This window comes from Puntigrus tetrazona, chromosome 5 (assembly GCF_018831695.1).
Source record: "Puntigrus tetrazona isolate hp1 chromosome 5, ASM1883169v1, whole genome shotgun sequence".
NCBI lineage: Eukaryota > Metazoa > Chordata > Actinopteri > Cypriniformes > Cyprinidae > Puntigrus > Puntigrus tetrazona.
In genome coordinates this window covers 20,019,153-20,035,382 of record NC_056703.1, presented here as the reverse complement: position 1 = coordinate 20,035,382, position 16,230 = coordinate 20,019,153, and the positions used below count along the sequence as shown (strand labels likewise).

The window sequence follows — 16,230 nt, the reverse complement described above, 5'->3', positions numbered from 1 at the left end:
TATGAAGATTGTCAACATGTTTCCTTTATTCAAATGAGACACGAGATTGGCCAGAAACAAGAACTTTAGTAAGGCAAACAGATATAAAGACTGCTGTCTGTTTCTGTGGTATCACGGATTTAATTTGTAAACGCTGAAATCTTCGTTCTTTGGCGTTTGCTGTTGTTCATAGGTAATGCCTGACCATAAAATATTAATTGGAAAATATCCACCTTTCTTTGTCTGCTCTGAAATCACAAAACGTGGATTACAGCAAGATCGTAAATGTACACAAATAAAGAACAGATATTTAACAACCTCTTTTGGCAAGATAAGATGGCTCCTGACGGTTTTGATGAAAACAACATATATATTTCACAAGAATATCATACATAACTCATAATAATCAATAATTAGCTTGCCGTGACTCAAAGTCAAAGTCACTGCTCATAACAGACCCAATATAGTGGAAGATTCTAGTGTTCTCATTTAGTTTAACAACTTCTTATTACAACTCAGGTTTGCAGTTTCTAACTGCAACATTTATCTTTGTACACGGGCCTTACAAAAGACATACAAAAATCAGCAATTATGACACAGACCATGTCAAACAATTACTACTGCAGTCAGATAGGGCTTATGGAAATGCATATATGTACTTAATGATGGAAAGACCTAGAGTTGAGTGATATAAAGCACTTTTAACACAATGTCTGCTATGATAATATAATTCTTCAGCCCTTAAAGTTCAAACATTTGTACAAATAAGGCATACTAGAAGATAAAGGGTTACAATTATGTTTGGCTGAAAAAAAAAGATCTTTTTCCTTTTTAAAGATTTATACAAAAATATTCCCTTTCAAAGTATAAAAGGCACTTAAGTTAAAAACATTTGAAATCTTACCACAGGAGTTAAATGCATGTGAATCCATTTACTGTCCCAAAACACCAAAAAATGAGAGATGGGAGGTAGACGTTTATATGTTGCTTTTCAAGTCTGGATTCACCTCAACTGATATTCTAGCTATGAATTCATGCATATGCGTGTTTTTGTATGCATGTTGGTATCGAAGGCTTTTACAACAGACCTGCTGGTATATACACAAGTACACAAGACAATGAACCTGAATTGAATGATATGACAGTAAAACCTCAAATGCCTAGAACAGCCAAACAGAAGATTCATCTTTAAAAAACAAAACAATCTGTCCATTCTCTATTGCACTTTACACAGAAAATATACAAACACACACGTACATGTATAAATACACATGATCATGTATGACTATAGAATACAAAATAAGTACTTCATTAAAAATAAAATGTCTTAATTGTTCCTTGTCCACACGGATCATTTGGGAAAAACCCAACTACGAATAAATTAAGACTTCTATTAAGAGTTTAGGAAGCACCTCTAACCACATCTCCAGGCCTCGTTTTCGAACAGAAGAAATCCCAGCTCAGAAAAGAAAGAATCTGTCATCCCGAGCTGCTCACATAAGAAGTCTTGTTTTCTCCAAAGCTGCTCTAGTTCCTTCTTTCCTCATGTTTAAAGGCTGCAGTCCACGCTGGAGAGGAGATGTACAGTTTTGTTGGTTTCTAGGCCAGATAGAGGCTCTGTAATGCTGCTGATCGGGGTATTCAAGGCTTTCATTGTTGATTTTTTTTTTTTATAAAAAGCACACAGGCCCCACTTCAAGGTGGTAATGTGAGCCAGATTTTGTGCTGGGGAAGTTGTGGACCTCCACAATGGGCAGTAAGTTTGGGTCCTCCGTCTGGAACATGAACTGTGTCTGATGCCATTGTCCATCTGTCATCTAAAAGGACAGAAAAAGTGAATCATATTATCATAATAATGATATTGTTTTTTTACATTGCACTATTGTGTTCGACAAGGTTTTCATGACTTTTATTGTTCACCAAACCACTTGGACATAATATATTTACTTAAAGCATCCTTGAGATTTTACATTAATATTATAAAATAGTTTAGATAGCCTTTTTTTAGCTGTGATAGAGTCTCATTACCAGATTGAATGTTGATAACAATGACAACAACTTTTAACTCTAACTGTAAAAATAAATACAGCAATATTCTGCACGCATATAATAAAATAGAATAAGTTTTATTTTACACGAAAAGTTGCAATACTAATAGATAGAATTATTAATAATAGAATTATTATTTTTTGTATTATTTTACAAACCCCTGCGCTACACAATAAACAACAGAACACAAATAATACTTTAATGTTACTTTATGCATACCCAGCACTCGTCCTTTATCAGCTCAGGCTCGATGAATCCCCCAGACTCGATTATCTGTCCGTTCCAGGCTTTAAAGTACACTGCACTAGAGGAAGGTGTTTTGGAGTCCCCTGCTGCCCAAACAGAGACGTTCAGGCAGTGAATGGTGATGATCTGCACAGCTTCAGAGCTCAGGAGGTGGATGAAGTTCATCTGGATCAGACTCACTCCAATCTCCAACTTCAGGAAAGACATCACATCATAATCAGTCGATTACAACAACGGAACATGTGGATATTTTCCCTGAACTATTTTGTAGAGAAATGGACACAAAGGTGACACAGTGTTTGCTAAATGACGGTTATTTAAAGTGTGTTCTGCAGGTTCAGGTTTAGATTCAGTGCAGTCCTGTTTATAACGTTGCTCATAGTGGCTAGCTGTCAGCTTTATAGACCTTGGAAACAGCGACTGGCTTGAGGCAGGTTTGACCTCCAGTGGTGAAGTTGCAGGTCACTTCAATATTGTCAGAAGCGCAGCCCAGGTTAGGATCTATCCAATAAGTGCCTTTAGTAAAATACAAAATAAAAGCAAAATGAAGGAGTACATAATTGGTGCTGTTAATATAGCTCTAGTGACGAACAAAACTACAAATACAATGACAATGTACTAGAAATATCTCACCGTCGTTCAACCTGTGCTCGCATTCAAACAGATCTCTGCACATTCTGGCAGGATTCTCCTGTGTTCCCAGAGGATTCTTTATGCTGTGGATCAGAGTGCTGAGGTAGCGAAGAGTCTTAAAGATTTGGCTTCCCTGGTCCAGCATTAGAGGGTCTGTATCTTCATATGTCTGTGGATTGAAATGAAACAAAGTCAGGTCTATGATGGCATGACATCCTTATCTAACCTTTATTCAGTGTCGTTGACTGTATAAGAAATATACAAACCAATGTCTGTAATTCGTGATTGTTTATGCATTCAAATGACATTCAATGGAACAGCAGCAATTATCACTTGATGTTGAACACTGTTGGCACTGTTACCTTGGACCGTAAAGTGGAGCGGGAATCCATAACTAAAGCAGCACCAAGAGCTTCACTTTCCTAAGAGATAACGAAGCAGAACAGAAATATCAAGGAAGATGTAAGTAAACTGATTTTAATATAAAAGAAAAAATATCAAGTTTTTAAACAATTCAAATCAATAATATGTGGTGTATCAGCTGTCACGTAGATGTTGTTTTTTCATATTTTATCAGTCGTGATACGGTTGAACCGCTGATGTCACACGGACCATTTTAACAACATACTATGTTTCTGTGCCTTTATCACGGCAGCACCCTTGCAGTCTATGCAGGCTCAGAAAGCTCACTTGGATTTCATTAAAAAAAATCTTAATTTGTGTTTCAAAGATCAACGAAGGTCTTACAACGAAGGCACGAGGTTTCTTGTGTAATTAATGTTAAAATGATCATTTTTGGGGGAACTATCCACTTATAAATTCAATGCTATTATTTACTTTTCTCTTTTTTATGTTTCATTCATTATACAAATTTTTAACATTTTTCAAACCTAAAATCAGCAAGCTTTTTGGCGGGTTACCAGGAAGTGCACTTCTGGCTTTTAGTGCTGCTGAGTAAAGTGTGTCAGGGAAAGAAATGTCACATTGCTTTAAAACTGGCAGCACATTATTTCATTTTGGTCGTGTCTTTGCACCTGTGCATCTCTAAGGTGCACCCCTAAACATTTACATCATAGCACCTGTAGCTTAGAGATTACTGTTAGTGTCAGACTTCTTTAGACAAAAATATAGCATGTGTACTTACATGAGAGAGAGATACACCAGGAAGCCCCTATAAACCAATGAAAGATAAATAAACAGCAAGCATTGATTACAATCAGCCTCATCTGAATGCTACTATTCTCATGGATGTTAATATGCATCAAGACTACTTACTGGAGGTCCAGGTGGTCCACGAGGACCTGGAAGTCCCTAATGGAGAGTGAAATTAACATTTTTATGTTGGTTAAATAGGACCACTTAATTTATCTACATTTAAAAAGGCTAATAAAGTTAAAGAGCATTGGGTAAACATACCCTGGGTCCCTGAACACCCTGTTTAAAATAAAAGGAGAAACATAAAATGTTATTTTAGAAGGTAACGCTTCTTTTAACCATGATTTCATTTGGAGATTCACTTGGAATTTGTTCTCGCTAGATTCGTACCATTTCCCCTCTGTTTCCTTTGTCTCCTTGTTGTCCCTAATACGAAGAGGGGAAGAAAAGGGTGTTTTTCAGAGTATGAAAAACCAATTAGAAAGCACCATTAAGCTATTCATGCCATACATACTGGGTTACCACTAGGCCCAATGATACCAACGGGTCCGATGACTCCTTGCATACCCTTAAAAGAAGAAACACCTACAGTAGTTGGTGATCAAGAACTCTTCATCCATCTCATTTAGGTTTTCAGGACAGTTCTCCCAGTGGTACTTACCATTAAACCCTGAGGACCCTTCGGGCCCTGGATTCCCACTGGGCCAAGGTCTCCAGGAGGCCCCTGTAAATGACAGAAACACTTTGGTCAAAATTATTTGGCCATATAATATCATAACACAGAAAATCATTATATCACAGTCTTTCTTTGTTTCTATTGCTTGACTAGCTCTCCTAAAGCTGCTTAAAGAAGCTATTTTTTTATCTTAAGCTACAGTGCTTGTACAGCTGTAATGAAATGCACTGTTTGCCTGAAGGCTTAGCATTAAATGAGAAGTAAACATTAACTGCTTGCCTGATTGATTGGATTTTGGTGAATCGTATAAAGGTGCACTTTCTTTTCAGTTTATACTGTTCATTAATCACAGTAATTCATTTGAATATCAGAAGACATAATTTTTCATCTGTAAAACAGGATATTTACCTAGAGTCTCTACGTGACAGTTAAAGAAATGAGCCTGTTAGCATCAGTTAAAAAATTATATGGAGGAAATTTTGAAGAAATATTTCGAAATTAACCACTTGCGTTATGTAAAACAAAGAAGATGAATTTCCATCATCAAAACAAAACTTGATATATGCTAATGCTGGTTCAAGAACAATGTTTACCTTTGGTCCAAATATTCCAAGAACTCCAGGAAATCCCTGTTCACCAGAGTCACCCTAAAAATATATATATAAAAATATGATAAATGGATAAAAAATATAAAAAGATAACAGCAGTAGAAAGGCAGATGACATTATTCTTCAGGAAGTGCAAGAAATGCTTTGTCGTTCATTCATCAACTGTTAAATAGACTCAAAACATACAAATATTCTACCATTTAGAAAGTTTAGGGCCCAGTTAATACTTTCAAGATGCAATAAACTGATAAAATGTGACAGATCAAAATAAGACATGTATAATGCATTTATAATTACGGTTTCTACATATGTATTAAACAGTTCAACTGTTTTCAATAATGATAATAATAAGAAACATTACTAAAATGATTTTGAAAAGACTAAGTAACACTGAAAATCAAAATACAGTATTACACAGAGAGCTGTGTAATAAGTTACTGTTCATGGTTCCATTAATTCAAAAAGAGATCAATAGAGCAGCATTCATTGGTGTGTTTGTCATATTTGAAATGGTTAAATTGTCATAGAAGCAACACTTACAGGTTGACCTTTGACCCCACGGTCACCTTGTTTTCCAGGAAATCCCATTCCCCCATTAAATCCTCTTTTTCCTGGAGGTCCAGCTTGGCCAGGGATGCCCCTTTCACCCTAAGTCAGAACACATAGAAATATTTAAGCTAAAACCAGCTAATATTGTTATAGATGCAGATACTGATGACACCACATATCCATATAAACAAAGTACCTTTGGCCCAAAAGAGCCTTGAATTCCTGGCAGACCTGATACACCCGTGTTTCCTTGAGGACCTGCTTTTCCAGGTGGACCAACCTCCCCATCACCTCCGTGCTCACCCTAATGTGCATAACAGCGGAAAAACAAACCAAACCATCACAAACAACAAAACGCACCTGGACGATTTCAAGTGCTACATTGAGAACATTGAGAATTACATTCACTGTCTTACTGGCATTCCTTTAGCTCCATCTTTCCCAAGGGTTCCTTCTATCCCAGGATCACCCTCAGGACCCTCACGACCAACAACTCCTCTGGGGCCAGGGAGACCAACAGGACCCTGTGAGAGAAACACACCTGCTCATATCAGCATCAGCTGTAGGTTCTGTCAAGGTAAAGGAAAACTTACTTACAGGTGACCCTCGATTTCCAGATTTCCCGCGCGGGCCATTTTTGCCCTTTGCACCCTAAAAAAGCGATTCAGTTGAGATGGATATTATATAATTTGAAATAGAAGCAATATTTGTGCATTATATTTAAACAAAACAAAATCCACCATATGTTTGTCTTTACGTGGTAAAGTCTTACTTTATTGCCTTTGGATCCTTTAGGCCCTGGAAAACCTTTTGGCCCGGCATTTCCCTGTGGTTATAGACAGTGATAATAAGATGAAGAAAATATGTATTGTATAGCTCAGTTTAAAGCAATTAAAACTAAAAAGAAAGCCAAAAAAAATTACTTTTAATAAAATAATCATAAAAATAAATCTGAAATAAGATTAAATAGAAGGAGTTATAAATTAATTGTTTTAGCTATTTGCCAAGGCAACATGAACTAAAACTTCATAAAAACTACACAGACATGTTTAACTTATAAACAAAAAAAATAACAAAAATGTATATAAAATCAAAATACAAGTGTAAAATGTAAAATATTAATAAAACTATAGCAGTATAAAGATTCACTCACAGGGAGTCCAGGAGCCCCTGGGTTTCCTCTTTGCCCATGAACACCTTCGTGACCCTTGAGATTTACAAAATTGACATATAACATACATATTTAAATAGCGATCTATTTTGGAATGATCTAAAAATATATATCTAAAATCAACACTTACTTGGTATCCAGGGTCACCTGGCTGTCCCCTTTCTCCTCTGTTGCCAACAGGCCCCTAAACCCCAGAGAAATCCAAACATATGGATCAGGTTGGCATCCAGAATTCTCCCAAAACACGCGTAGTAAATCTAGTGGACTGACTCACGATGTCACCTAAAGGACCGCGTGGACCTTCAACCTTCCCATCATCACCTGGCTCTCCCTGAAAAGTATAAAAACTGATTTCAGTATTGATTTTATTGATTTTTTGGTATAATCTGGCATAAATATGCCTTTGTGCTAAGGACATGCCAATGTTACAAAAATTCCAACATTAATTTGGATCTTTGGAAAAAGACTATTCGAAAAACACAAAAAACACTCCTTTGTGAAATGAGCTTGTTATAAGCGTTTTTTCAACTTTTTACCTTTTCACCTTTTGGTCCTGTGGATCCCATGGGACCTTGTGGTCCTTGATGACCCTACAGTAAATGAGGTAATAAAAGACGAAGTGGAGTATGGAACCATACGAGCACTTAAAGACAGGTCTAACTCTAACAAGCCTTATGAACTTATAAACCTTGCATAACGTAGAGCAGCTGTTTTGATTCTGTACCATTTATGCTGAGGTAAAATAAAAAGTCTTATAAGGCACGTCTATGTTAAATAACACTTACTTCATATCCCACTAAACCTGGTTCTCCATGCTGACCCATTTTCCCTGGAGCACCCTGAAAATGATAGCCATGGGATCAGAGTTAGCTTCAAAATGGCATAATCAGAAACTGCATTCTTGCCTTAACAGAACACAATTTAAAAAAAGGGCCTCTACAATATTTTCTTTGTTATATAAAAACATAAGTATCAGCATTTTCTGTGGTTTGTCGATGATGTAATACGAGATTGTTAAAATGAAACAATATATTTCTGGCAAAGAAAAGGCTAATTCAGAGAAAAGCGACAGACTTCTTACAGTGACATCATAAGAGCTTTGTAATCAGTGGACCTTATGTCATATTGATTTGAAAAATACAAGCATTGAACATTCAAAAATAATTATTTTACCATAAACCCAATAGTTCCTCTGCTTCCTTTTGGCCCGATGAAACCCATGGTACCTTGTTCTCCCATTTGTCCAGTCTCGCCAAGGTGACCCTGGGGACCTTTGCTGCCCTGGAATTAAATGAAACATCATTAATACTCTACATACAGAAATACACACAAACACACACACACACACACACACTGATATCTAATGACAGGTTCTGAGATTAGTGCTGGCTAACTATATAAACTAAAATGCCGTAAATGAAATACCTTCTCTCCAGGTTTTCCCCTCTCACCAGTTTTTCCGGGTTTGCCCTCAGGGCCCTGAAATTACATTACAGAGTTGACACATCGCAAAATTTAATCGAGAGGCATTTCTGAATAAACATATTCAGTCTGACTTATGGCTTTAATCATTCAGAACTACCACAAGGAGGTGTAGTTTGTTTTTATTGTCATCAAACATCACTCACTCTTTAATAAAACCTAAAGAAAAGCATGTGCTATGTGCAATAAAGTGCTCTAAAGTGAAACAGTTGACACCAGTACTGCTGGGAAATTGCTGAAACCAGCTGAACTTATTTCTAAAACTTGCTCCGAGTGACCAAAAAATGAAAAACAGAATCAAAGAAAGCAAAGACAAATAGTTTCTGTCAGCAGGCCTAGACATGATTGCATAGTTACCAAAATATCACAATTATTTCTTTTTAAAAAGTTGTATAAATGAACAAAAACAATAGCACTGTGATTGTCATACACACAAAAACCTTGACAAAATGACATTTTAATTTCAAAAAGAGCACGCACCTTTAAACCTGTTATGCCAGGGTCTCCCACACGGCCTTCTGTTCCTTTAAATCCGATGGCTCCGTTTTCACCTGTTTCTCCTTCCATACCAATGTCACCCTTCTCACCCTGGAGAAAACAACACCTACTGAAGCTTAATAAACTCCAAGAAAACAGACCTAATGTCTCCTAACACTTTTAAATAAAGTGATCGTGCTTACATTAAAAAATATATATTTTTCTGACCTTAGTTCCATCAGGGCCACTCAGGCCAGCCTCCCCATCAAGCCCAGGGTCGCCCTAAACAAAACCTTTATTAAAAAAAATTCACTGAACTACTTTAATAAGACACAAATATGGACTTTAATCAGGGTAGATGCCATATTTAGCCTGACACAAATGAAACAAGCTGCAAAGGACAAATGTTTCTAGGTTGCAGCTAATAAACCATCCCTTGTGAAAACGAGGTAGACTTTAGCATACTTTTACAAAGAGCACTTGTTCCGGAAATAATACATTTTAAACTTAACTGTAAACTGAATGTAGTGTTTTTGTACACTTGACTGCAATAAAACAAACTATTACAATAAAGTAAAAATGTATTAATTGTAAAAAAGAGCTGATTCAATTAAACTGTATTGTTTAATGCGTTTTAAATCCACTGAAGCATCTTTACATTAATTTGTAGTTATAGATTTGTATTAAAGTTGTTTATTAAGTATTTATATTAAAATTGAAAATTGTGTCATCATTTACTCACACTCAAGTGAGTGAATTATATGGTGAAATATTCCTTTAAGTACGTTTTATAATGTACAATTATATGTATAATGTATTTTTCAAATCTACATTTATGACATCTCTCCTGAATAAGGTCCATTACATTTAACAAAATTAACCTACTCGAGTTCCAATCAAGCCTTGCTCTCCCATATTCCCAGGAGATCCATCAACACCCTAAAAAACAAAAAGAGTAGAAAAAAGTTCAAACTCAAATTTCAGCTTTGTATAAACACAGTATCCTAACTGTGGTGAGAGCAGCAGAGAAGATCCCTCCCTCCAGGACATTTATTACACCTGTCTCACCCGCAGAGCCTCCAGGTGATCCCACAACTTACCTGGCACACAGCTTCTTCAGTCTGCTGCAATCAGGGAGGAGACTGCGGAGTCTCCAGACCAGAACCAGCAGACTGAAAGATAGCTTCATACATCAGGCTGTCAGGAAGCTCAACTCTCCCGACCTGCACTGGTCATTACCTCAAAGTGCTATCTGCCATGTGCTTTATTTTACTTATTTGTATATTTTGGAACAGCTTTTTTGCTTTATACATATTTGTATATTTGGAATAGAATTTTAAATTGTATTTATCTGTATTTTTACTGCTAGCGTGTATGCACCAAAGGTCTGAGAGAAACGCAATTCTCTGTACAGTACATGCTGACAATAAAACAGACTTTGCCTTGAGTTTGATTATCTCCTTCAGTACCATGTAAAGAATAAGAAAATGCAGCAAGTGGTCACCTTCTCTCCGGGTTCACCTGGTAGGCCTTGCTCCCCAACCTTTCCGGGTAAACCCTGTAACACAAACCAGGAAACTAATAAACATGGAGTGTTTAGCTTGCTGTATCCTACTGCAGTCTTTGGTCTCTCACAGCTAAGAAAACATGTGGGAATAATAGATAGGTAATTAGAAACAAAGGGACAATGTGGGACAAAATCTGTTTCCTATTTCGGTTTCATTCAGTAAAGTATTTTAATTAACAAAGTCAAGCTAAGTGTTTTCTAATGCCACCTGAGGACATTAGTAATTGTATACAGGAACCACAACTAATCTGGCATTGGCTAAATCAGGGCATAAATATAATTGTTTAGCAAAAAACAATGAGGAGAGTAGGGAAGAGGGGTACAATAAGATGTAACACAGCTGGAAAGTGCTAGAAAAATAGAGAATTGATCTAATAATGCTTGAAGTACACTCAGAAATACAGGTACAAAAGGGTCAGTACCTTTTCAAAAGGTGCATGTTTGTACCTAAAGGATTCATATTAGTTCTTAAAGTGTACATATTTGAACCTAATAGGTACAAATGTATACTTTTTAAAAAGGTACTGCCCCAGTGACAACCTTTATTTTGGACCTCTATGTGTACAATATGAAATCTATAGATTATGTCAAGAATCTTCTTACCACTGCTCCAATCTCACCCAATGGACCTAATACTCCTGATGGCCCTTGAGGACCCTGTTAAGAGACAGAAAACATATGGCTGTGATGTCCTGTAGAAAAAAAAAACTTTGTTGTGGTTTCCACTCCTTAGTAAACAGCACAACGGGTTTCATCACTGAAAATAATGTTTACTGAGCATCAAATCAGGATATTTCTAAAGGATCATGTGACACTGAAGACTGAGTCACATCACAGGAATTAATTTTATTCCTTTATTTCACAATATTATGCTTTGTACTGTATTTGGTCAAATATTTGCAGTCTTGGTGATCGTTAAAAAATCCAAATGTTTCTACAGTAGCGTATGTTAACCTCATATTTCTCATTACTATTTAATGTGGGCTGACACATCATCTCTGTATTTTTTAAGCAAAGTTTGGCGGGATTTTATAATCGTATTTAAATATGAAATTTAAAGATATTGTGAGGAATGCGTTTTTGTCCAAACAATAGAAATCAATGGGCACCAAAACGGTTTATTTCAACAACGTATTTGCTGAAACAACTTTCCAGACCATTTAATAATATTAACCCATAGCCAAATAGCTATTCAGGCATTGTTTTTGTAAACTCCTTTCCAAACCTGGCTCCATTCTGGTACGGAACAATAACTTATCATCACAAATCACTCAATTCCAGATGGGTAAAATCAAGTCCTGTTTTTTTTAGTTGAAAATATTGTTTTACTCAAGAATTAATTTGCTGCCATTAGTTGTGTCACATCACACTGATGTAATCAAACCTGATATGTCACATGTTCATGAAGGCACCATTTTTTAAACAGATCTCAACAGTGAAAGTCAGTTATTAAAGGCTTAAATTTCAGTCTGTTTCAAAAGAAGTGGATTAGATGGACTGCTTCATGAACATTTTATGGTGCTTTTTTGCCGTTTTGAAGCTTGACGGTCCAAATCCTCATTCATTATATATGAATAATGTACTTACAGGTTCTCCTAAGATGCCTTTTGCACCAGGAGGTCCAGTTGGTCCTTGAACACCCTAGAAAATGTATATACATATTTAGTTTTTGAAAATGTATATTATGAACAGTTGAAAATGTTCATCAAATGATGAGTTACTCACTGGAAATCCAGTTGGTCCGGTTTCACCAGTTTCTCCAATTTCACCCTGTTACACAAAAGAGAATCTCAGTGTCTCTGCATCTTGGGACAGTTCACAGTTGTTTACCCTTAAAAGGTGCATAGCACCATAAGAGTGTATACTACTATCTTAAGGGTAGATACAACTATTGTAAGATGCAAATTACAAATATAGATATTGTGACGAAGTCCCCGAGGACGGATCAGCGTTGCCCTGGGAACAAACCAGGAACACCTTCACCAGCCACTCAACGAAGGATTCGCCACACCTGGAGCTCATCAGCCGCGGGCCAGATAAGCCCGGCCAGGCGACGGCTTCAGTGAGCCACGAGACTCCGGGTTGCACACTAACTTGTTGTCTTTCTCTTTATCTCCCAGAAGCCTCACCGTGACGAGCCTACCTGAGCTAATTCCCCGATTGCCTCACCGTGGACTCCTCACCACTCCGAGCACTGGAACGCACTGAAGACAACGCTCCGCTGCACTCACCGGACTCACCGCTACACTTCCCCGGACGCACCGCTGCATTCCCGCACCTCTCGAACTCACGCGCACCTTCTGTGTATTATCTAATAAATACACCCTCCGGGGGTTTCACTGCACCTGTTTCTCTTGTGCTTCCTCTGCCTCGCCACAAGTGGTGGAGAATGCGCGCAGTTTTAAAGCGCAAGAGAACAGAGAAAACAAAGAGAAAAAGGAAGAACGCTGTCGCCGCCTTTATTAAAGGTCCCCACAACATCAACTTCTCTCTTTGTTTTTCCCCCAGAAAAGCGCCGCTTCCCGGCGAAGATGGAGGAGTTCCTCAACGCCTCTCAGAGGTTTCTATTCGCCAGCAACAGATCGTCGAGCATTTGGCCACCCGCCAGAATGAGACCGAGCAGGAGCTCGCTGCCCTCCGTGCCGCCACTCGACCACGCCCCGCCGTGCCTGATCCCCGGATGCAAGCCACACAGCTGATACCCAAGATGTCCGCCAGCGGCGACCCGAAATCTATCTTGAGATGTTCGAGGCGTCGCAACCACTGAGGATGGGACCGGCGGGATTGGGCACGCGCGCTGGCCCGCTGCTGTCAGGAGAGCCCCAGCGCGCCTACTTCAGCATGCCGGCCGACCTGGCGAAGGGATATGATAACCTGAAGAAGGAAATCTTGGGCAGGGTCGGTCTGTCACCGGTCTGCGCAGCCCAAGCCTTCAAGAGTGGGTCTTCCAGTCTCGCCAGCCGGCAAGGACCCAGGCCGCCGAACTTACTCGGCTGGCGCAACACTGGCTCCTGGGCGGGACACCAACCCCGCCATCATTGTGGAAAGAGTGGTGATAGACCGGCTCCTGCGGGCTCTTCCCGAAATTATCGCCAGGCGGTCGGTATGAAAACCCCAAGAACGTTGCGGAGTTGGTGGAGGCGGTCGAGCTGGCGGAAGCCGCCCAGCGTCGAGAGGCCGGGAGCGGGCGCCATCTTTTCCCGGAGGGTGTCCCAGGAGCGGCGCGCGCGGGGGGCACCGGCGACCGATGGAGAGGCGGCGGTCCCGACCGCGAGAGATGAGCCAATGCCAACCGAAGAGGCCTCAAACCCCCCTAGAGCGTGGCTGGCAGGCTGCAGCCTCCACCGGGAGCTTCCCCACGCCGCACCGAAAATCCCCATCGGCCTGAATGGACAGAAGTTCAGCGCCCTCCTTGACTCTGGCAGTACCATTAGCCTGGTTCAGTCCCGCCTCCTACCCCCGCGCACGGAACCACGGAAACAGCTGCCACTGACCTGCGTCCACGGGGACACCAGGAAAGTTTCCACCCGCCTCATCACCGTGACGACGGCCGGAGGAAGCTGGCCCCTGGAGGTGGGTCTCGTACGGGATCTGCCAGTACCAATCATCCTTGGGCGGGACTGGCCGGGCTTCGAGGAGGCGCTACACACCGCGACACAGCCTGTCAGCCCCCGAAACCCTCGCCGGAAGAGGCGAGAAGGGAGAGGAAACCGCCGCCCTGCCGTTCTCCTAGCATCGGACAGCGGAAGAGATGGTGAGTCCCCTCCTCCTACAACTAATGTTTTCTTTGATGTGTTCCAACAGGTAGTCGGAGGGGGCTCGTTCGGCCGGGCTCAGCGGGAGGATGACCGGCTCAAGAATTGCTGGAACCAGGTACATTTCATGGATGGAGAGGAGACGCGGCCCGGCCCCCATCCTCTTCCCCACTTTATTGTGGAGAACGGCCTGCTCTATTGTGTCGCCCGGCGGAGGGGGGAGGAGAAACGGCTCCTGGTGGTGCCCGAGGGAAAGTGGACACCATTTTGGAGCTCGCCCACGCCCCCGCTGGCCGGACACCTCGGGGCCGCCAACACTATCAAGAGGATCCGGGACCGTTTCCACTGGCCGGGGCTCGACGGAGACGTGAAACTTTTCTGCCAGGCCTGCCCAGAGTGCCAGAAGACCTCGCCCCGGCCACCTCCCCCTAGTCCACTTATCCCGCTGCCCATAATCGAGGTGCCCTTCGAGCGCATCGGGATGGATCTGGTGGGCCGCTGCGAGGTCTGCCCGCGCCACGAACACATCCTGGTGATCGTGGACTCGCCACCCGGTACCCGAAGCCATCCCACTCCGCAAAGCCACCGCCAAGGCGATCGCCCAGGAGCTCTTCACCCTGTCCACCAGAGTGGGGATACCGGGAGATACTGACCGACCAAGGCACCCGTTCATGTCCCGGGTGATGGCCGACCTCTGCGGTTGCTACGGATCCAGCAGCTGCGCGCCTCAGTGTACCACCCCAGACGGACGGACTTGTGGAGCGGTTCAACCAGACACTGAAGCAAATGTTGAGAAGGGTTGTCTCCGAGGACAAACGCGACTGGGACCAGATGCTCCCCTCACGTCCTCTTCGGGTGCGTGAGGTGCCCCAGGCCTCCACCGGCTTTACCCCATTCGAGTTGCTGTTCGGTCGACAGCCGCGAGGCCTGCTGGACGTGGCAAAAGAGGCCTGGGAGCAGCAGCAGCGGCGGATGCCCAGAGGTCGGTCGTGGAACATGTTCAAGCCATGCGGGACCGGATTGAGCGGGTGATGCCCTCGTCGCGGGAGCACATGACGCAGGCCCAGCAGCAACAACAACGGCACTATAACCGCCCTGCACAACCCGGGAATTCCAGGTCGGCGACCGGTCATGGTACTGGTCCCCACCAATGCATGCAAATTCCTGGCCACCTGGCAGGCCCATATACCGTCCTGGAAAAGATCGGCCCGTTACCTACCGAGTCCGCCAACCAGACCGTCGGCGTGCGAACAAATATACCACATTAACTTGTTGAAGAAGTGGGTGGGGACTAGGAACACCTATCCGCACTCACCGTTCAGGAGGGCCCGGTCGTCGACACCAATGCCCTGCTCGCTCCCGCTGAAAGACGGAACTCCAACATCTGGTCGGTCAGTTCTCGGATGTGTTCTGCGTCCACGCCGGGCAGACTAACCTCCTCCAGCACGAGATCCGGACCCCTCCCGGCGTCATCGTCCGGCAGCGGCCCTACCGGATCCCTGAGGCTCGTCGGCGAGCTATTGAGGAGGAGGTAAATCAGATGCTGAAGTTGGGGGTGATTGAACCATCGGCGAGCCCGTGGTCCAGCCCCATCGTCCTGGTTCCAAAACCTGGCGGCACCCTCCGCTTCTGCAATGACTACCGGCGACTCAACCAGGTCTCCGAGTTTGGCGGATATCCCATGCCCCGTGTGAGCGAACTGCTGGAACGTCTTGGAAGGGCCCGGTATATCTCCACCCTCGATCTCACCTCGGACCCTGTCCTGAGAGCCCCGGACTTCGGCTGCCCCTTCCTGCTACAGACGGATGCTTCTGATGTGGGTCTGGGAGCCGTACTGTCCCAGATCCAGGAGGGTGAGGAGCATCCGGTCCTATATATCAGTA

General features: G+C 42.1%; 1 protein-coding gene across 2 annotated transcripts in view; it reads right to left on the bottom strand.

Annotated features, from left to right (window-relative positions):
- Positions 1-2: 2 nt before the first annotated feature.
- The window catches only part of col27a1b (collagen, type XXVII, alpha 1b), a 67,804-nt gene continuing 51,576 nt past the window's right edge, over positions 3-16,230 (bottom strand). Inside the window, exons 31-61 of one of the 2 annotated variants that reach the window (XM_043238756.1) lie at positions 12,318-12,362; positions 12,180-12,233; positions 11,196-11,249; positions 10,530-10,583; positions 9,911-9,964; positions 9,254-9,307; positions 9,029-9,136; positions 8,492-8,545; positions 8,240-8,347; positions 7,852-7,905; positions 7,603-7,656; positions 7,341-7,397; positions 7,197-7,250; positions 7,049-7,102; positions 6,668-6,721; positions 6,493-6,546; positions 6,312-6,419; positions 6,092-6,199; positions 5,887-5,994; positions 5,332-5,385; positions 4,724-4,786; positions 4,577-4,630; positions 4,453-4,488; positions 4,324-4,341; positions 4,183-4,218; positions 4,052-4,078; positions 3,270-3,329; positions 2,908-3,076; positions 2,681-2,790; positions 2,248-2,466; positions 3-1,796 (exon numbers count right to left, since the gene is read on the bottom strand). In XM_043238756.1, the coding sequence (XP_043094691.1) occupies positions 1,650-1,796; positions 2,248-2,466; positions 2,681-2,790; positions 2,908-3,076; positions 3,270-3,329; positions 4,052-4,078; positions 4,183-4,218; positions 4,324-4,341; positions 4,453-4,488; positions 4,577-4,630; positions 4,724-4,786; positions 5,332-5,385; positions 5,887-5,994; positions 6,092-6,199; positions 6,312-6,419; positions 6,493-6,546; positions 6,668-6,721; positions 7,049-7,102; positions 7,197-7,250; positions 7,341-7,397; positions 7,603-7,656; positions 7,852-7,905; positions 8,240-8,347; positions 8,492-8,545; positions 9,029-9,136; positions 9,254-9,307; positions 9,911-9,964; positions 10,530-10,583; positions 11,196-11,249; positions 12,180-12,233; positions 12,318-12,362 (2,283 nt within the window). In that variant the 3' untranslated portion in view covers positions 3-1,649. Of the gene's footprint in view, positions 1,797-2,247; positions 2,467-2,680; positions 2,791-2,907; positions 3,077-3,269; positions 3,330-4,051; positions 4,079-4,182; positions 4,219-4,323; positions 4,342-4,452; positions 4,489-4,576; positions 4,648-4,723; positions 4,787-5,331; positions 5,386-5,886; positions 5,995-6,091; positions 6,200-6,311; positions 6,420-6,492; positions 6,547-6,667; positions 6,722-7,048; positions 7,103-7,196; positions 7,251-7,340; positions 7,398-7,602; positions 7,657-7,851; positions 7,906-8,239; positions 8,348-8,491; positions 8,546-9,028; positions 9,137-9,253; positions 9,308-9,910; positions 9,965-10,529; positions 10,584-11,195; positions 11,250-12,179; positions 12,234-12,317; positions 12,363-16,230 lie in introns of those variants that run through there. The other variant, XM_043238757.1, reaches the window with a different exon arrangement.